The following is a 21,633-nucleotide window of genomic DNA, read 5'->3' as shown; positions in this document are numbered from 1 at the left end:
GTCACGCACGGGGGTTCCCATGGGGACAGAGAAGGCCACGCCCCCCTGGGCAAACGTGAGCCGTAGGAGCGGAGAGCCTCTGTTCGAACCAGCAGCGGAGCCGCACCGGACCTCATCCCCGCACCGGACCTCATCCCCGCGGGGTCCATTCAGCAACCCGAACAGCGCGAAGAGGTGAGTTGACACGTGTTTATCCGGCTTTCCTTGTGCAGTGTGCTTCCCGACCGGCCTAAACTGGTGGTCTTGCGGAGTTGGAGGCATGTCGGCTCGTCTCAGAGCCTCGGTTGACATGAGGAGGACTTGGAAGTTTACTGTAAAATCCACAAGTTGTTTAAAGCGGAGCAGTAGAGACGATACCCTGCCCCCTGTTCACCCCCGCATGGCGGGGGTGAACAGGGGGCACTTCGCTGTTCGCAACACCTGCGCGCATCGCACACGGTCATGTTTACACAAGCCACACGGCGTGGAGTCCAATGATCCGTTCGATAGGTCCAACAACGGAGTCAGACAGTAGAGACTGAATGTTCAACAATGGAGTCGGACAGTAGAGACTGAAGGTTCAACAATGGACTCAGACAGTAGAGACTGAAGGTTCAACAATGGACTCAGACAGTAGAGACTGAAGTTTAAATAATGGAGTCAGACAGTAGAGACTGAAGTTTAAATAATGGAGTCAGATAGTAGAGATTGAAGGTTCAACAATGGAGTCAGATAGTAGAGACTGAAGGTTCAATAATGGAGTCCAGATAGTAAAGACTGATGGTTAAATAATGGAGCCAGACAGTAGAGACTGAAGGTTCAATAATGGAGTCAGACAGTAGAGACTGAAGGTTCAATAATGGAGTCAGACAGTAGAGACTGAAGGTTAAACAATGGAGTCAGACAGTAGAGACTGAAGGTTCAACAATGGAGTCAGACAGTAGAGACTGATGGTTAAATAATGGAGTCGGACAGTAGAGACTGAAGGTTAAACAATGGAGTCAGACAGTAAATACTGAAGGCTCAACAATGGAGTCGGACAGTAGAGACTGGAGGTTCAACAATGGAGGCGGACAGTAGAGACTGAAGGTTCAACAATGGAGTCAGACAGTAGAGACTGAAAGTTCAATAATGGAGTCAGACAGTAGAGACTGAAGGTTCAACAATGGAGTCGGACAGTAAAGACTGAAGGTTCAACAATGGAGTCAGACAGTAGAGACTGAAGGTTCAACAGTGGAGTCAGACAGTAGAGACTGAAGGTTAAATAATGGAGTCAGACAGTAGAGACTGAAGGTTCAACAATGGAGTCAGACAGTAGAGACTGAAGGTTCAACAATGGAGTCAGACAGTAGAGACTGAAGGTTAAACAATGGAGTCAGACAGACTGAAGGTTAAATAATGGAGTCAGACAGTAGAGATTGAAGGTTCAACAATGGAGTCAGACCGTAGAGACTGAAGGTTCAACAATGGAGTCAGACAGTAGAGACTGAAGGTCAAACAATAGAGTCAGACAGTAGAGACTGAAGGTTCAACAATGGAGTCAGACAGTAGAGACTGAAGGTCAAACAATGGAGTCAGACAGTAGAGACTGAAGGTTAAACAATGGAGTCAGACAGTAGAGACTGAAGGTTAAACAATGGAGTCAGACAGTAGAGACTGATGGTTAAATCATGGAGTCGGACAGTAGAGACTGAAGGTTAAACAATGGAGTCAGACAGTAGAGACTGAAGGTTAAATAATGGAGTCAGACAGTAGAGACTGAAGGTTAAATAATGGAGTCAGACAGTAGAGACTGAAGGTTCAACAATGGAGTCAGACAGTAGAGACTGAAGGTTAAACAATGGAGTCAGACAGTAGAGACTGATGGTTAAATAATGGAGTCGGACAGTAGAGACTGAAGGTTAAATAATGGAGTCAGACAGTTGAGACTGAACGTTCAACAATGGAGTCAGACAGTAGAGACTGAAGGTTAAATAATGGAGTCAGACAGTAGAGACTGAAGGTCAAACAATGGAGTCAGACAGTAGAGACTGAAGGTTCAACAATGGAGTCAGACAGTAGAGACTGAAGGTTAAACAATGGAGTCAGACAGTAGAGACTGAAGGTTAAACAATGGACTCAGACAGTAGAGACTGAAGGTTCAACAATGGACTCAGACAGTAGAGACTGAAGGTTAAACAATGGAGTCAGACAGTAGAGACTGAAGGTTCAACAATGGAGTCAGACAGTAGAGACTGAAGGTTAAATAATGGAGTCAGACAGTAGAGACTGAAGGTTAAATAATGGAGTCAGACAGTAGAGACTGACGGTTAAATAATGGAGTCAGACAGTAGAGACTGAACAATATATGTATCTGCAGTTAAGGAACTAAATCGACCGTGTCAAAAGGTTTGATTGCATTCAAACACACTACAAGACAGTCAACAGGTTACGCCAGTTTGTGTAACCTAACGACTCTATTAAACCAATCACCTAATCAATCACCTAATCAATCACCTAATCAATCAGTCAGATAAACGACTTGCTGCTGAGACGTCTTAAACCGCGTTGAGGAGATGAAGACGGTTAATTAAACCCGATCCCCTGATGTCCGTCAGCAGAAGGCTGTGTTGCTTCACTGCCAGATGGAAGCTCCGGAGTCTTGCAGATTTCAGGACATCTTGCAGGTACTGTGTCAGCCATGACGGGTTTTACCCACCCACACTCGGCTTGGTTGTTTGTGTCCTCAGACAGACGGCTCGACAGAGTGATGGACAGATAAGGGAATGACAGACACCGATGGACGGCGGTTTGTGACTAAAGAAACAGACATTCCTCTGACTCTCGGAGAGACGACGCCATCGAGGGAGGAGAGAAAGTGGTAGCACGTTTCGTTGATATATTCTTATTTGAATATTCGACAGGGAGTCACCGCCGGTTTAGAAACCCAGTATTTCCGTTTCCGTCCGCCGCCATCGTGTCTCTGCCCACCACAGACTTTAGAGGAATGTTAATTTGTGGGGTGCAGAGCGAAGCGAGAGAGTGAGGCGTGTCTCCAAAACCAGAGCTGGAGATTCACCTCTGAACAATGGCATAAATATAGACAGTGCAGGCCCGTGGGGGGTGGGGGGTGGGGGTGGGGGGTGGCCTGCCTCCGACACTGTGTTGGACGGAGAAGGGTCCCTTGCGAGTGATTCGGATTGCCGTCTCGGAAATACGCCTGTGTTCAAAGAAGAAAAGGCAAACCCATCTCCGTCAGGGTTTAATTTCTTTACTGTGAAACAGTCTGTAGCCGTCTGTCACAACATGACATGCTTATTCTACACAAGCTACACATACACTATGAAGTTATTCAATTATGTGAATAGTTTCTTATTTTCTTTGGCGTTTTTTGTCATATACAGATATGCAGTGGTGATCGTTGTCCAGTGTCAAGTCTCTATTGGACCAGGTGACGAGACGAGACGATATAGGTGCAAAAATCTGAACGCCAAGACTGACAAGCTGAGCACACCTGCAAGCCAAGCGAGCAGTCCGGCCTTTCAAACGTAAAAGCGAGCGGCAGTAAGAAAGACAAGAGCAAAGACAGGAGACGTAGCAAAGCTCCCTAAATTAGATTCCTTTGGCCTTTTTTCGGAGTGGGTCTGTGCTCGCGCTTCATAACTAGCAGCCGGTGCACCGCAATTACCTTACACCTCGGCCTCCGAATGAGTTTGGCATCTTTTTGTACAAATAACATCGGACTACCTCCAAGTCTGCGTCACTACATCAGCGGGCGATGCAGGGCCGACGGAGAGCGTCCCAAGTCAAAGAAGACACCACCGCTTTGTTGGTAGACCAGACCAGCCAGCAGGGCCAGCCCTACAACCGTGAATGTCTGTCAGCGATCATGTTAGTGACCGAGTGAACAAGTTACACGATTGGGCCGCTGGATCGGGGGACCAGCAATGCCACTAATGTCACACGAGTGGTCGGCCGACCAACGAAGTGGAGGTTTCCCGATTGGCCGTTGCTCTTTCACAATGAATCGGCATGGTGACTCCGGCTCATCCCACATTTATCGCACTCTAAAAAACGGATTATGTTCGGGTCGCGTAGCGGTCTACTCCGTTGCCTACCAACACGGGGGTCGCCGGTTCGAATCCCCGTGTTACCTCCGGCTTGGTTGGGCGTCCCCACAGACCCGACTGGCCGTGTCTGTGGCCAACTCGACTCTAGAGTTGCTCTTTGAGCTCATGTAACGGCTCCATGCCACCTGAAAAGTGGAGCCGAAGAGGAGAATGTAGGCCCGCCTCCACGTTTTATACCTGCAGTTCCGTTAGGTGAAGAACGGTGAATTATTCTGGATTAGTGCTGAACACGTCATTGGTTCACTTCCTGAAAGGAGCCGTTTGTGGGGTTAGGTCGCTGACCTCTGACCCTCACCTCTGTTCTCATTCACTCCACAGAGCCGGCCAGCATGCCCAACTGGGGAGGAGGCAACAAGTGTGCGGCGTGTCAAGGGACGGTGTACCACGCCGAGGAGGTCCAGTGTGATGGGAAGTGTTTCCACAAGTGCTGCTTCCGCTGCAGTAAGTTCCACTGCCTTGTTAAATAAGCTGAGCCAGGTACCCCAAGTCACCTGCTGTACACTAACTAGTCTGTTACCCTGAGTCACACAGTGCACACCTGCGTTTTACCCCGAGTCTCTTTGTATACATCTGTCTCTCTCGCGGCATAGCTAGTCTTTTAACTACTTACCTGAGGAACAGTACCTAGGACTGAAGGAGGACTAGTAGAGTAACTACCACTAGTGCAGTGCTAGAGTACGGTCAGTGGGCGTTTCTGGCCATTCTGGCACCCTAGGTGAGATCTCCAACCTCCCACCCCCCACCTCCCCAAAAAAGCGCCATCTTCAGGGGAAATAACACTTTTCTAGCTTAGCTTTTCTCGTTCTAGCTTAGCTTGCTAGCTAGCTAGCTTAATTGTCCTCTTTTTCTGAGATCTATTACCTCTTTCCGCTGCTGAAGGGCACACTTATTTTCTCATCTTAAAACGTGTTTATTCTTTTATAATTTGTGTGTACTTGAAGACAAACCGCTTCAGTTACTCTTTATGTCGATGTAATTGATTCATTATCCAGGTCATTGTTTCCGGTTCTTCCTGTTGTGAGGACCGGGCGGGGGGGGGGGTTGTCTATATCTGTGTACTAGAAGAACCCCGCTACAATGTAGCGGTTTGGTTCTCCACCCGTCTAAATCTCCCTCCTCTTCATCCTGCCAGCTAACCGCCTTCCCCCTGCCCCTAAACCCCCCCCCACTCCAACTCCCCCCCTCCCCTCTTTTTTCTCCCAATTACATTTCTGGCCAATTACCCAACTCCTCTGAGCCGTCCCGGTCGCTGCTCCTCCCCCTCTGCCGATCCAAGAGGGCTGCAGACTACCACATGCCTCCTCCCATACATGTGGAGTCGCCAGCCGCTTCTTTTCACCTGACAGTGAGGAGTTTCACCAGGGGCACGTAGCACGTGGGAGGATCACGCTATTCCCGCTAGTTCCCCCTCCCTCCGAAAAGGCGCCCTAACCGACCAGAGGAGGCGCTAGTGCAGCGACCAGGACACATACCCACATCCGGCTTCCCACCCACAGACACGGCCAATTGTGTCTGTAGGGACGCCCGACCAAGCCAGAGGTAACACAGGGATTCGAACCGGCGATCCCTGTGTTGGTAGCCAACGGAATAGACAGCTACGCTACCCGGATGCCCCCTAAATATATATATTTTAAAGGGGCGCACCCGGTGCCCTAGGCAACTGCCAAGGTTGTCAAGGCCTAGGAACCGCCCTGAGTACAGCACTCTAGTAGAGTAACTAGCACTTTGCACTGCTCTGCAAAGGCCAACAGCAGTGACAACCGCTTGCATGTTTTCAAGAGGTCAAAGGTGATGCTGTCCCAGTGGTGTGACCGGTATCATCGCCCACGGTGCTTGAAATATTAGGAGTAGAAACCATGAAACGGGAACTGTTCTCGTTTCGCCGAGGACTTCTGAACTTTGTCCAGTCGCAGTGTAGCTCCGTGGGCGATGCTACCATGGATGGACGTCTTTGTGGTTTGATAGAAACAGTTGGGGGGCTGTCCGATGTTCCCTCGGCGCTCCGGGATCGGTGGGCAGACGAACGTCGTGTTGCTGGACTCCATTCGAACCACTGTGAAGACGTTGGAGAGGACACGTCGCCCGAAGGGACGCGGAAAAACATTTCACACTGAGGGAGGAGCGGAACAATCCCGGTTGTCCCCCCCCCCCCCCCCCCCGTCCTGACAAAGGGCCGGTTTGTCTGAACCGCTCGCTGGAAATCCAACCAGCAGAAGAATGCGAGTCTTTGTTTCTCTCCCGTTCAGCAGTCTCTCGGTGTGATCTTCTCTGACCTTTGACCCACTTCCTCCATTTGTTCCCTATGAAGATTTTTGGTTTTGGGGTTTACTTTTGGCCAGAGGAAATGCTGAAAACCTGAACTTATAAAGAGCTCGGTGTTCTGTGTCCACGTGCCCCCCGTTCGTCCTCCGCCTTCCTGCAGATTCACATCCAACCGGAAACGCACGAGCAGGTAATTCGTTTAAGGACGTGAATGAATTTAATTAGAGGATGAGGAAAGGGAAGCCGTTTGAACAGCAGAAATCGGATAAAAGAGTTTGTTTTGAAGCAAAGAAGCATCCGCGGGTCAAATCCAAGAAAGAGACGGATACTCTGGCGCCTGTTGACAAGTCAGAGACGACGAGTCCAGCTTACTTTGAATCTAAGCCGAGTCATCTGTAGCTCAGTGCACACACCAACCAAGTCAAAAGGTTGGGGGCTAAATGAGCTCGGTGGTTTTAAGAAGCAACGATGTACAAATCGGAAAACTGATGAAAGATTCTTCTTTTATCTACCTGATCCTCTCAAAACTCTCAGAGCTCTCTGTCTCTCTCTCATCCTCTCAGAGCTCTCTCTTTCATCCTCTCAGAACTCTCTCTCTCTCTCTCTCTCTCTCTCTCTCTCTCTCTCTCTCTCTCTCTCTCATCCTCTCAGAACTCTCTCTCTCTCTCTCATCCTCTGAGCTCTCTCTTTCATCCTCTCAGAACTCTCTCTCTCTCTCTCATCCTCTGGGCTCTCTCTTTCATCCTCTCAGAACTCTCTCTCTCTCATCCTCTCAGAGCTCTCTCTCTCTGTCTCTCTCTCATCCTCTGGGCTCTCTCTTTCATCCTCTCAGAACTCTCTCTCTCTCATCCTCTCAGAGCTCTCTCTCTTTCTCTCTCTCATCCTCTCAGAACTCTCTCTCTCTGTCTTTCTCATCCTCTCAGAACTCTCTCTCTCTGTCTTTCTCATCCTCTCAGAACTCTCTCTGTCTCTCTCTCCCTCTCAGAACTCTCTCTCTCTCTCATCCTCTCAGAACTCTCTCTCTCATCCTCTCAGAACTCTGTCTGTCTCTCTCTCTCTCTGTCTGTCTCTCTGTGTCTCTGTCTCTCTCTCTCTGTGTCTCTCGCTCTCTCATCCTCTCAGAACTCTGTCTGTCTGTCTCTCTCTCTCTGTGTCTCTGTCTCTCTCTCTCTGGCTCTCTAAGTAAATGAAGAAGACAAAAAAGCACAGTGAAAGCCAATAAAATGTATAAATAAAAATATACAGGAATGGGCGTCAGGATGGCGTCATGGGTATCGCCAGTTCGAATCCCCAAGTTACCTCCAGCTTGGTCAGGTGTCCCTACAGATACAACTGGCTGTGTCTGTAGGTGGGAAGCTGGATGTGGGTATGTGTCCTGGTCACTGCACTAGCGCCTCCTCTGGTCGGTCGGGGTGCCTGTTTGTGGGGGAGGGAGGGGGAACTGGGGGGAATAGCGTGATCCTCCCACGTGCTACGCCCCCCTGGTGAAACTCCTCACTGTCAGGTGAAAAGAAGCGGCTGGTGACTCCACATGTATGGGAGGAGGCATGTGGTAGTCTGCAGCCCTCCCCGGATCAGTAGAGGGGGTGGAGCAGAGACCGGGATGGCTCGGAAGAGTGGGGTAATTGGCCGGGTACAAATGGGGAGAAAAGGGGGGGAGTAAAAAAAAAGCACAGTGAAAGTCAATAAAATGTGTAAATGAAAATGTACAAGAATGAAAGACCTGGACTCGACCGAAGCCCCACAGGGGTCTTCTTCCCTCTGGGGTATGTGCTTCTGTCCGTCGTGCTGATTTGGGTCAGAATAATGACTGGATGAGACCACGAGTCTCCGTGTCAACCGGGCCATTCACATTCCCCATCAAATCCAGTCAAACTGAGACCCAAATGAACAATGAGAGTTTCCATGGGAGAGAAACAAGAAAATGTCTTTTAATATGACCTTACCTGACCTCTGGAGACGCAAGCCGACTTGTTTTCAGCGTGGCTGTCTGATGGTTAGCCCGTGAGGTGCTACAGCGACCCTCTTTTTGCTCCGTCTGTCTCCCGGGTTCGTTCAGAACAGCTTTACTGGTAGGACAGCAGATATGCTGCAAAAGCAAAACAAGAACAGACAACAGTAACACGGGGATCGCCTGTTCGAATCCCCATGTTACCTCCGGCTTGGTCGGCGTCCCTACAGACACAACTGGCCGTGTCTGTGGGTGGGAAGCCGGATGTGGGTATGTGTCCTGGTCGCTGCACTAGCGCCTCCTCTGGTCGGTCGGGGTGCCTGTTCGAGGGGGAGGGGGAAGTGGGGGGAATAGCCCACGCGCTACGTCCCCCTGGTGAAACTCCTCACTGTCAGGTGAAAAGAAGTGGCTGGTGACTCCACCTGTATGGGAGGAGGCCTGTGGTAGTCTGCAGCCCTCCCGGGATCAGCAGAGGGGGCGGAGCAGAGACCGGGACGGCTCGGGAGAGTGGGGTAGTTGGCCAAGTACAAGTGGGGGAGAAGGGGGGGGGGTGAATCGACAAACAATGAAAGTCAAATAATTATTTGGTTTTTGAATTATAATTTAGTTGTGTGTGTGTGTGTGTGTGTGTGTGTGTGTGTGTGTGTGTGTGTGTGTGTGCAGTGGTGTGCAGGAAGGGGCTGGACAGCACCACGTTGGCGAGCCATGACCAGGAGATCTACTGCAGGTCGTGCTACGGCAAGAAGTACGGCCCTAAAGGGTACGGCTACGGGTCTGGGGCCGGGACGCTGAACATGGACCGCGGTGAGCGGCTGGGCATCAAGCCGGAGCAGTGAGTCAGCCAGACGCTGGGGGGTCTTGGGGGGTCTTGGGGGGTCTTGTGGGGTTGGGAGTCTGTGCGACCACCTGTCGGTGGATTCACGGCGCTGAAACACTTCACAACAGACCTGCTGCCGTCAGTGGTGGATCTAGAGGTTTTTTCCTGGGGTGGCAAGACTGTGTCCCAGAGGTGGCAGCTGCCCCCCCTTGCCACCCTGTAGATCCGCACCTGTGAGCGGGAGGGGGGGAGTCTCAATCGGCGACTTCTGTTTGAGATGAGTTTGGTGCGGGTCTCATTGACCTTCCCCATGCATGTACATAAAATATACTTTAAAAACACATTATCTGATTTATAAATGGGGTGGCAACAGGGGCGGATCTACAGGGGCGGCAAGACTGTGTCCCAGAGGTGGCAGCTGCCACCCCTGTTGCCACCCCTGTAGATCCGCCCCTGGCTGCCGTTCAGCGTGATGCAGGTGTTTGACAGATGTGCCCAGGTTTGAAATGAATAATGAGGAAGAATAAAGCTTCTTGTGAGCCACCGCAAGCTGAGCAAACATCAGCGGGTTTATTCTCTTCTGCTTACCTGCCACTCAAAGTCCTCACGTGGACTGGAGGAGCCACGCATCCAAGCCGTCTTTCCGCTGCACACACCCGGAAGTCATTCGCTCCACAGCGGATGCCGGGAGCTCCGTCGGACGGCGACTTCCGCTCCCGCCTGAGGCGACGGGTGCGTTGGAATTTTGCAACTTTTAGGAATTCTGTTGCCTTCTACCAGGGGTGTCAAACTGCAGGCCTCCAGGGCCGCAGCGTCTGCAGGGATTTGTTGCAACCGTGCACTACACCACCCGATTCCACTAATTAGCTCCCCTCCTGGATCAAGGAGGGAAAGGAACTAGTTTAGAGCAGTGGTTCTCCACCTTTTTGGGGTCCTGGACCCCCTGCGTATCTTTGATCTACCCTGAGGACCCCTCCACCTGATCTTGGGGGAGGGGGGTTGCAATTTGATAGAAACAGTAGAAACTGCATTTTAAATTGCATTATAGCATTTATTCACTCTTTGGGGCAAAAATAAGAGCTTTCAGTTGTAACTTAGATATATGTAACAAAACAGAATATGTATTCAGTAACTTTCAGATATATGTAACCAAACAGAATATGTATTCAGTAACTTTCAGATATATGTAACAAAACAGAATATGTAATCAGTAACTTTCAGATATATGTAACAAAACAGAATTCTTATGCAGTAACTTTCAGATATATGTAACAACACAGAATATGTATTCAGTAACTTTCAGATATATGTAACAAAACAGAATTCTTATGCAGTAACTTTCAGATACATGTAACAACACAGAATATGTATTCAGTAACTTTCAGATATATGTAACAAAACAGAATATGTATTCAGTAACTTTCAGATATATGTAACAAAACAGAATATGTATTCAGTAACTTTCAGATATATGTAACAAAACAGAATATGTATTCAGTAACTTTCAGATATATGTAACAAAACAGAATATGTATTCAGTAACTTTCAGATATATGTAACAAAACAGAATATGTATTCAGTAACTTTCAGATATATGTAACAAAACAGAATATGTATTCAGTAACCTTCAGATATATGTAACAAAACAGAATATGTATTCAGTAACTTTCAGATATATGTAACAAAACAGAATATGTATTCAGTAACTTTCAGATATATGTAACAAAACAGAATATGTATTCAGTAACTTTCAGATATATGTAACAAAACAATATGTATTCAGTAACTTTCAGATATATGTAACAAAACAGAATACGTATTCAGTAACTTTCAGATATATGTAACAAAACAGAATACGTATTCAGTAACTTTCAGATATATGTAACAAAACAGAATACGTATTCAGTAACTTTAAGATATATGCAACAAAACAGAATACGTATTCAGTAACTTTCAGATATATGTAACAAAACAGAATATGTATTCAGTAACTTTAAGATATATGTAACAAAACAGAATATGTATTCAGTAACTTTCAGATATATGTAACAACACAGAATATGTATTCAGTAACTTTCAGATATATGTAACAAAACAGAATATGTATTCAGTAACTTTCAGATATATGTAACAAAACAGAATATGTATTCAGTAACTTTCAGATATATGTAACAAAACAGAATTCTTATGCAGTAACTTTTAACAATGCAAACGGGAGCGAGATCTCTTATTAAAATACAACAAATTACACTTGTGAAACAGATGTAATTAGAGAAAAAAGCCCTGTTACCCTTTATAGTTTAGGTAGATAAAGGTCTCAGTCACATTTGAGTAAAATAATCCTATTTCTATAAATGTCATAGGATCTTTTTTTTAAAGATATTTTATTTTCACGGACCCCTTGCAATTACACCACGGACCGCTAGGGGTCCGCGGACCCCCGGTTGAGAAACACTGTAGTGCACGGTTGCAACAAATACCTGCAGACACTGCGGCCCTCGAGGCCTGGAGTTTGACATCCCAGCACTAGGCGATCCGTACCGTGCCCGAGCACGGAACTCGAACGCTATGACGTTAATCATGCGACGGTGCCGTTTAAAGACATGGCGGCAAAGGGACGACTTTGGTCCACCGCAGAGGTGCAGTGTTTGTGAGGGCACACAGCAGCGGAGGCTAACCGCGTGCCAGCGGAGCCACGTGTACCCAGGTTTTCATTCCGACCCCGCTCCGCACCACGTGACGTCGCTGAGACCTTCTTCCTGTTTGGCTGAAGGGCCGCCAATCAGCGAAGTCACCTGGTGTGGAGTCCGGCGGGAAGGAAAACCTGGGTACACGTGGCTCTCCGTGGCACGTGGTTAGCCACCGCTGGTCTACAGGAACAGCTGGATGAACAGCTGGATGAGAGACCCAGAACTCGCGACTGTCTCCACGCTCGTGGGTACCAAAGAACCACGGAACAATGTCGCGACGAGCTGGAAAAACTGCGGGTTCGGGATCTGGAGGTACGGGATGCGCTCCGCAAACCTGGCACTTCACCGGACCCGAACAGTTCTGACACCAGAGGGCCCAATCCTATGGTCATGTTACCTTGTAGAACGACCAAGGCGGTCACTATGACCGTTTTGGCTTTCCAAAGGTTAATAACTTTGTGGGGGGGGGGTACAGACCTGCCCCCCCCCCCGAATTCTCCTAAAATTGCATATATTTGCATTTAAAATGAGTTTCAGATCAATTGCGCATAAAAAGATCGACCTAAAACGACCACGAGCGGTCAAAATGACCGTCTCGTAATTTGCGCGTGATCGTGTGCGTCATGTCAGTATTTATGACGCGTGTTGGTGGCGTCATTTCCTGCGTGAAGTTCGTTGGTCTGTCCTAGAAACACACTAGCGCCCTCCAGTGGAGAGAAATAGTTTACATTGTCAGTTTTGCTATTCAAGTTCCGCCATGTCTCTCTGTAGTCTAAATTGTTTAAAAACAGTAATTATAGTTGTTCAAATGTTAATTTTGGCGTCCGTTAGTTTCATTACAGACGTGTGAACATATGTAATGCGTTAATATCTCAACTGGGTCTTTACCTTGACACAGTATGGAGTCCAAACACCGCGGCGGTACCGGCGTTTCAGGTAGGAGTTCGAGCCCAGTCGTTCCGGTGTTCAGTGAAAAGACAGCCTTACTCTCCAGCTCCAGAATGGTGACATGAGACAGACAGTGGTGAGGTTCAGGAGTCCTGTCACTTAATCGTCGCAGGTTCAATTCCCACAGCACACCACATCTCCATCAGCAGCCATGTTAAAACCAGACGGGGTGACATCCAATCAAATCCCACCACAGAGAGACAAATACTACGAGTAACGCCGTGGTTTAACATACCAAACCACACACACACACACACACACACACACACACACACACACACACACACACACGATCACAACACACACACGATCACAACACACACGATCACAACACACACACACACACGATCACAACACACAATCACAACACACACGATCACAAGACACACACACACACACACACACGATCACAACACACACACACGATCACACACACACACACACGCACACACGATCACACACACACACACACACACACGATCACAACACACACACACACAACACACACACACACGATCACAACACACAGACACACGATCACAACACACACACACACCCACACACGATCACAACACACACACACACACGATCACAACACACACACACCCACACACGATCACACCACACACACACCCACACACGATCACAACACACACACACAGAGACACACACGATCACAACACAGACTAGAGAATCCCCACCCGTGAAGACACCCGGGCTTGTTTGCTGTGCTGTGGCTGTTCTGAAAGGCTCTGTTGTGTTCTGGTGACCCGACTCTTCCCGGGCCCCTCGTGTGTGTGTGTGTGTGTGTGTGTGTGTGTGTGTGTGTGTGTGTGTGTGTGTGTGTGTGTGAGGTGTAACGTTACTCCTCTATTTTAACATGACTTTCATCGCCAGTTGTGTCGTCATTTCACCAGACGGTCGCTTTTCCATCGGCGTTTCCCTCCCATCTCTCTCCACCTGCCGTTTAGGCCGGAATTAGTTTCTGTCCGACAGTCTGCAGGTTCTGATCAGACCGAAACAGGTTCAAACCAGTAAAAACTGTTTTCTTGATGTTTTTGTTTCGTCTCATAAGGACCCAGTGTCACAGACCCACCACCAACCACAACCCGTCCAAGTTCGCCCAGAAGTTTGGAGGTTCTGAGAAGTGTTCCCGGTGTGGAGAGTCCGTCTACGCCGCCGAGAAGATCATAGGAGCAGGCAAGGTGTGTGAGGAGGGACTGACGCTTACCTTACGAGACTGACAGGACCACGACCCGGAGGGACTAGAAGGCCTTTCTTTCCAGCGTTGCTGCCTTGCTCTACCCCAGTGGTCCTCAGTCAGGTCCTCGTCTTGCTCCAGGTATAAAACCTCCCTGACTGGATGGAGGCTGAATAACTGGAACACGTGAATATAATGAACTACCCGGTAGACTAGAAAGCCAGCTGTACTGGTGGTAGATGAGGACCTGGTTGAGGACCACTGATGTAGAGTACCCTGACAGTGTGACTGTTAGTTCCTGTTGAGTATGGCAGTAAATGGGGTTTACGTCAGACCAGCTGTGGAGACCATAATGGATCCGGGCTGGATTAATAACGGGTCATCGGCGGGATCCACCATATACTTGTTCTCATTATTCCCGCTCTGGATTTTACCCGTGCTGGCCGGGTAGCGCCCGGGACCGGCTCCAGCTCTGCTGCCCACTGGCTCAGCACAGACAGAGGACTAGATCAGACCGCACATGTAGCGAAACCCTAACGTGGGTCCAGAGAAAACGGCGTCAGGCCACAGAAACGAGTTTCACACGAGATCTTTTACGACCACAACTGAGAAACATTAAAAAACAAAACCCAATCCACAATCCTCCGAGGTGATTCATCCTTTATCTCCCAACCTTACACTCATTTCTTCCAGTGAACCAATTAACGTGTGTGTAGCGAACTCGGGGTCAGCCGAGAACCGCCGCAGCCGGGACGCGAACCCGGGTCTCCCGAACCACGGGGGACTACGTAAACCAGTCGACTAAAGGGTCCGACCTGTTAGCCAAGGGCTAGCGAGTCTAGTCGGTCGTGGTGCGGGAGACCCGGGTTGACGTCCCGGCTCCGGCGGTTCTTGGCTGACCCTGAATTCGCTACATTGGTGTCAGATGGTGAGACCGGCAGGCCACCGGCAGGCCACCGGCAGGCCACCGGAGGCGCGTGCACCCAGAGACGCGAGGGAGCTGGAATGCTGACGCACGGGGACACGCTTCCCGAAGGGGGGGGGTAGGGTAACGACCACGGATGAATAGACTCGCTAGGCCTTGGCTAATGGGTCAGACCCTTTAGTCGACTGACTAATGTAGTCGCCCGTGGTGCGGGAGATCCGGGTTCGTGTCCCGGGTGCGGCGGTTCCCGGCCGCCCCCCTGAATTCGCTACATGTGGATGGGGCGGCTGTTGGAGTCCTGCATGTTAGCTTACCGACTGTCCTCGATTACCCAGAACAGCCATCACCATTCTACTTTGTGATGCGGCGTCAGCGGTTGCAGGTGCAAGGCGGTCTAATGTCAGGACATTTATTTGCTTCTACTTTTGACTCGTGAGAATGGTTAGCAGCAGTAAAACCTGACTGATGTGGGTTGAAGGAAAACCTGAAAAGTGTTGAAAAGCCACTTTCCTCTCGTTCTTCCCCCCTCAGCCTTGGCATAAGAACTGCTTCCGCTGTGCCAAATGTGGGAAGAGTCTGGAGTCGACCACGCAGACGGAGAAAGATGGAGAGATCTACTGCAAAGGTGAGAAGGCCCGCGGGGTAGTTTGCATGCTAACCGGAGGTTCAGGGATCGGGTTTAATCAACGGTGTCGTTGTGACTCTGGACCTCATGGTGTGTCTGTCGTACTGGATCCCAACATGGACCCAGACATGCAGACGGGTCGTCCGGGTGCTCAGTTCTGGTCCAGAGCCAACTAGTCACCTCTCTGTAATATGGGCAAAAATACATTAAAGTAGGGCGCCCGGGTAGCCTGGCGGTCTATTCTGTTGCCTACCAACACAGGGATCGCCGGTTCGAATCCTCGTGTTACCTCCGGCTTGGTCGGACACAATTGGCCGTGTCTGCGGGTGGGAAGCCGGATGTGGGTATGTGTCCTGGTCGCTGCACTAGCGCCTCCTCTGGTCGGTTGAGGCGTCTGTTCGGGGGGGAGGGGGAATAGCGTGATCTTCCCACGTGCTACGTCCCCCTGGTGAAACTCCTCACTGCCAGGTGAAAAGACGCGGCTGGTGACTCCACATGTATGGGAGGAGGCATGTGGTAGTCTGCAGCCCTCCCCGGATCAGCAGAGGGGGTGGAGCAGAGACCGGGACGGCTGTGGAGAGTGGGGTAATTGGCCAAGTGCAATTGGGGGAGAAAATAATAATGATAAACATGTTATGTTAAAGCAGGCCATCCATCCATCCATCCATCCATTAGCAGACCGCTTACCCTGCCCTCAGGGCCCGGGGATGCTGGAGCCTATCCCAGCAGCCATCGGGCGGCAGTAATAAAGTGATAATAAATAATAACAATGATCAGAAGTAATAAATTCACATAGGATAAAACTTCCGTCTTTCCCACTCAGTAAATGCTCGGCTGGTAGGAGTTCATCCAACACGACAGTAAAACGTTAGTCTAGCACGGCCGTAGACCAGGTCCCGGTCTGCAGGGGGAGTTTCCCCAACACCTTCTAACGAGCGGTGTTTCTGGGTAGTTCAGATTCAGCTGAAGGTAGAAAACCTTTAACCATCCTTTCTTAGCCGGGTTCACGGCAGGCTACGTGATGATATCAGCAGAGAGAGAACAGGACAAACCGGATCTGATTCTGGCTCAGCCAAAGTGCTGGGTGTTTGTTTCACCTGGGATCCAGACGGTCTAGATTCCTGTTGGGCTGGTCTCTGCCCTGCGGCTTCCACGCGTCACACGGTCCGGGTCAGGCTGGCTGTTGTGTTGCATAAACCTCACAGTGAGACGTTGTGCTGATGAGCAGGACTGTTGGGTTGGGTTCAGGTGGGTCACATCATGACTTCATCTGTGGCTGAATGTCATTTTTTTGCTTCCTTCTCGTCAAAATTCCCTGAGGTTAAAAACAAACAACAACAACAACAACAACGGATGTAGTATGCAGAAAGGCAGGAGGTGGTGATGTGAAAAGTCTCCTGGGTGGGCGGGGCTCTCTGCTGCAGGATAACAGCGTCAGGCTAAGCAGCCAATCCCAGATGAGTATGCTGAAACGTCTCTTGATCTTGTTCAGACGTTTTCTTTGACGAATTAATTAATGGCCCCTCTGTAGCAAACCCCGCCCATCTGGTGCTCCAGGTGGAGTACAAGAAACAAGATATTGCCAAAGGCCCAGTTTGGTTGAGAGCTAACATAGACATGTAATCTATTGTAGCGAATTTGGGGGGCAGCCAGGAACCGCCGCAGCCGGGACGCGAACCCGGGTCTCCGCACCACTGGCGACTACAGGGTCCGACCCGTTAGCCAAGGGCTAGCGAGTCTACGCATCCATGGTCGTTACACTATCATTATTGTTATTTTCCTCCTCCTCCACTTTAAAGCACCTTTCACCGTGTCATCACTGTTTGTGTCTGACTTTGCTTCATCTGAAGGTTGGATGCTTTGAACTGCTCCGGTTATCTAAATAGAGTGCATTAATTAAATGGGGCAGACACCTTTGAGCAAGGCACCTAACCCCCAAAATTCTGGCTGCAGCTCTTAAGACTCCAGTAACACCGAGTCTGTTGGTGCAAAACCAAAACCAAAACCTTTCAGTGGACGTTATTGAACATTGCAGTTCGCTGAGGCTAGCTGGCTCAACCCTGAATCAGTTTAATAGATTCTGCTACCCATCACTTGGTTCGACTCCTAATGAAGGAAAAATAGGGTTAGGTTTAAAAAAAAACATGGGCGTTTCCTAGGGGTGGGTAATCTTGTCCAGAAAGGGCCGGTGTGGGTGAGGGTTTTTGTTACACACCTGAACCCACTAGTCAACCAGCAGAGTCTTTGCTGAGGAGCTGGGATTAGGAGACACAGGTGTGTAACTGCTTGGTTGTAACAAAAACCTGCACCCACACCGGCCCCTTTCTGGACAAGACTGCCCACCCCTGCTTTAAGCACAAGTTAGATCTTCTACATCAGCAAAACACACGTTCAACCAGACAAGAGCCAATCAGTGACGTTAGCTAGCCATGACACAGTTAACTCTTCTGGGTAGCTTTGTAGACCAGTGTTCTCAATTGGGTCCTCGGGTACCAGCAGTACGGCTGATTTTCCATTCTAGCAGGTAGTTCAGTAAACCGGCTGTACTGCTGTATGAGGACCTGATTGAGAACCACTGGTGTTGTCTTCAGTGGACTGTAGAGTACTGGAGTGACGTCACATCTTGTTTTTGGTAAACGCTACATGCTAATCCCCCCCCCCTCTTTCCTGCAGCGTGCTACGCCAAGAACTTTGGACCTAAAGGCTTCGGTTATGGCCAGGGTGCTGGGGCTCTGGTCCATGCCCAGTGAAGAGCTTCATCATCTCCTCAGTTCATTCCTCCTCCTCCTGTATGACAGGAAAACCAGTGTATACTTTGACTTCCGCCTTCTGCTGACGTTCATCTTCTGCCTGTACATTCTCCTGTGAAACGAGTTTAGTATTCCACAACCTGAGCAATTTACAATTAAACTTTTCCAGACGAAACAATTTTGACCCCCCAATCTTTGTTTTAAAGCAACCTGTATCCAGTTCGTTTTCTCAGAATGTTTCCAAATGACTCAAAATCAAGCAGCAGATTAGAAAAGTGACTGACCTGCCGCCATCTTGGACGAGGCCAGCTCTGTTGGGATTGGCTGCCATGCTCTGGTTTCTGATTGGTGGCGCTTAAGAGCAAACTGGGAAAGTATGAGGGGACCCGAGCCGTTGACACAATTTGACCTTATTTTATTATTAAAGCCATTAAAACTGAACCATGCCCAATATGTTTACATCTGAAGCAGAGTTCCAGTGACGTCCTGTACGAAGGCGGAGAGGCACCGGACACCGTGAAGATGTGCTTTATCCACACTGCAAATGGGGGCGGGGCTTAGGTGTGCTAGAGGGCGGAGCTTGGTTGTTGGGCGGGCTCAGACTAAACAACAGAATAGGCGAGGGGGGTTTTCTCTGAAGCGGCTTTAAACTCACCTTCAAAACCTGCGGCTCTCTCGTCGGTCCTCGTTTCCCCACAGCACTGCTGGTTCCCCCCCCTACCTGACGCCTCAGGTGTCCGTCGTTAAACACCCGGAAGAAAGGAAAATCAGCATTTCTGAGGTTCCCAAGGACCCAGGGCAGAACCTCTGCCCCCCTCGTCCACCTCTCCGAGAGGCGACATCTGCCCCACGGAGGAGAACAAACGACAGCTACTTCAAGCGTAATTAAAACGACTTAAAAAAATTCATTCCCCAGCCCCGACACAAGTCTTCCTGGTACAGAAGTGGACAGAGTATAATTACATAGGATTTATGGGTATCGCTTTTGCTGACTAAAGTCAGGATTTATGGGTATCGCTTTCATTGACTAAAGTCAGGTCATGTCCTTTAGCCACCCGGTGCCTTTGCCTTTGCAGGGAAGTTGCCGACTTCAATCAGCGACCACCCCCCCTGCTGGTGGGGAGGGGTAAAGCATGTCAAATGACTTGAGACCACCGTCTCCTCTGGATGATGCGACACGGCGAGGCCCGGCAGATGAGGGGAGATCTTTTAGTACACATCCTCCCCCCTCCTGAACGCTATCAGACTATTGCATGAACACCTCTCGGCTTTTTAGAGGAACAGAAACACAGGGAAAAGTTGGCCTCCATTTCTCTCGTGTCTTCGCTTTACAATTTGTACATCCAGTGGTAGAACAAACCCAGCAATATGACATAGAAAACAACCTTTTAGCATGGAACATTCAAATATATTACACACGGCGAGGGCCGAGCGCCACCTGCCGGCCACAGCCTGCCCACCGATGACGACTCGCACTAAAAAGGTACACACACTGGATTGAGAAAACAAAACGAAACGAGTCCCAACAGACAAATGAACGTAACGCAGAAAAGTACTTGCAAATACCGAACATTCACTATTTACAGACACGTGGCTGGCGCGGGGCTGCCGCCATGTTGGTGTGGATGGCGACGGGCGGGTCTTGGTTCGGCGACAGCCCGACTGTCCCAAGCGTCACACATGCAGAGGAGTTTCTCGGCTGGGGGGGGCGGGGCTTGAAATGCATATAGACAGCAGTGTCGGACATTACTAAAAGCTACAGTCATACAATTTGGAGTATAATTACTTTCTTCTTCTTTCGTTTTGATTGGGTAAAATCCCGGAACAACAAAAAAAAAGGTTTACCCAGGAGCAGCTTAGAGAAAACAAACAAACGAGCAACAAAAAACAGGTAGAGTCCCTCATGACCAAACACTGATGCTGCCGCCGCCCCGCGGAACCGACACACGCGGCACTCCAGACAGGAAGTGACGCGACCTTCAAGCGGGAAGGGGAGGGTCTTTAACATACGCGGCCACTCTTGATTGGGACCCTCCTCTTACTCTCTGTAAACACGGAAGGGTCGGTCTAAAACGGCCTCCTGCCCAGCGACAGCGTACAGAAATAATAATAAAAAAAAAAGAAAACACTAAAAGGCGATCAGTGCAATAACGTAGGCAGACGCAACGGAACAAACAAAACCACGAAGAAGAAAAGAGACTTCCCAAGTGTCGCGAGAAACGCGTGGACTGAACCTCGGCGTAAACTGAACACCGTTTTCGCTTGAATCCCGGATGGAGTGAGCCGTCCCTCCGCGGCCCCACGTCGCTCGTCCTGACACAGCTACACCACATGGCTGCGCCTCCTCTCACGCCACAATCTCTGCTCCACAATAAATATGCTGTGTCCCTTGGCTAGCTACAACCCTAGCGTCACAGCCCTGCTCGGGGCGCCGTGTACACCCGCTACACAGGCTTGCTCCGGGGACGTCTCCATTAAAACCTACCCACTTAAAAACAGAAGTAAAAACAGGATGGCGCTAGGACGTAATCTCACCTATAAATAGCTTTCAAATAAATATACTTGTATCACATTGTCTGTAGGATATGTTTTCCTGTCACATCTACGCTGGTAGCCACTGATGTAGGTTTATTATCCTCTATATATATCTATATATATATATATATATACTGCACGCTGCTTTAACGCGAGTGCGTAGCTACCATGGCAACCCGAAGCCAGCGTCTCTAACCCCCCGGAAGTCCCGAGGCTGAAACAACTCACGACCTGCCCCGAAGCGGGGGGGAGGGGGGGATGGGGGGACGGGACGGCGCACCGGAGCGCGTGGGGGGGCGGGGCTTAGACAGCGGCTACGTCCGTAACAAATCAGCTCTGACCTCTGAGCGAGCTCAGCGACATCGGCAGCCGCCGGTGGGGGTTCCTCGGGGGCGGGGCGTGGGGCGGGGCGAGGGGCAAAAAAAAAAACAAAACAATTAAGACCTTAAAAAACACATTCCCATCTGTACATCAATCCCATTTGGGAACGAACTCCCGCAGTGTCGTTGCAACGACCGGTTCCAACGGAGCCGAGTTCCCGAACCGATCCAGGGCCAATCGCAGGATACAAATATTCATAAACGCACGAAAAAACCAACCAATCAGAAGGTACGGGACTACTGGCGATGATGGGCACCCTGACTACAACACAGCGGCTGACTGGATTAACGTGGGGGGGTGGGGGTGGGGGGGGGGGCAGGAACCACACACGTGTTTCGTCACAGTGCCGCGCTTCACAGCGTTGCGTCTCCTTGTGTTGAAAAATGAAAATGAAAATGAAAAAACATCCCTTATTTTTGTCGTTTTCCTGCCAGTTTTTCAGAAGTTAGACCTCTCCTTA

The 21,633-nt window shown here is 49.6% G+C and overlaps 1 protein-coding gene across 1 annotated transcript; it reads left to right on the top strand.

Moving 5' to 3' along the window:
- Positions 1 to 27: 27 nt before the first annotated feature.
- csrp2 (cysteine and glycine-rich protein 2) lies at positions 28 to 18,456 on the top strand. The gene is made up of 6 exons (XM_056276499.1): positions 28 to 174; positions 4,407 to 4,529; positions 8,965 to 9,133; positions 13,832 to 13,961; positions 15,414 to 15,507; positions 18,181 to 18,456. The coding sequence occupies exons 2-6, from the start codon at positions 4,418 to 4,420 to the stop codon at positions 18,255 to 18,257; spliced, it is 582 nt and encodes a 193-aa protein (XP_056132474.1). The 5' UTR covers positions 28 to 174; positions 4,407 to 4,417; the 3' UTR covers positions 18,258 to 18,456.
- Positions 18,457 to 21,633: the final 3,177 nt, after the last annotated feature.

Source organism: Lampris incognitus, chromosome 3 (assembly GCF_029633865.1).
Source record: "Lampris incognitus isolate fLamInc1 chromosome 3, fLamInc1.hap2, whole genome shotgun sequence".
NCBI lineage: Eukaryota > Metazoa > Chordata > Actinopteri > Lampriformes > Lampridae > Lampris > Lampris incognitus.
This window is presented reverse-complemented; position numbering and strand designations above follow the sequence as displayed.

Coding starts and splice junctions, on each gene's coding strand:
- csrp2 (XM_056276499.1), top strand. CDS start 4,418: ATGCCCAACTGGGGAGGAGGCAACAAGTGTGCGGCGTGTCAAGGGACG. Junction 9,134..13,831: donor CTGGGCATCAAGCCGGAGCA/GTGAGTCAGCCA, acceptor TCGTCTCATAAG/GACCCAGTGTCACAGACCCA. Junction 13,962..15,413: donor AGATCATAGGAGCAGGCAAG/GTGTGTGAGGAG, acceptor TTCCCCCCTCAG/CCTTGGCATAAGAACTGCTT.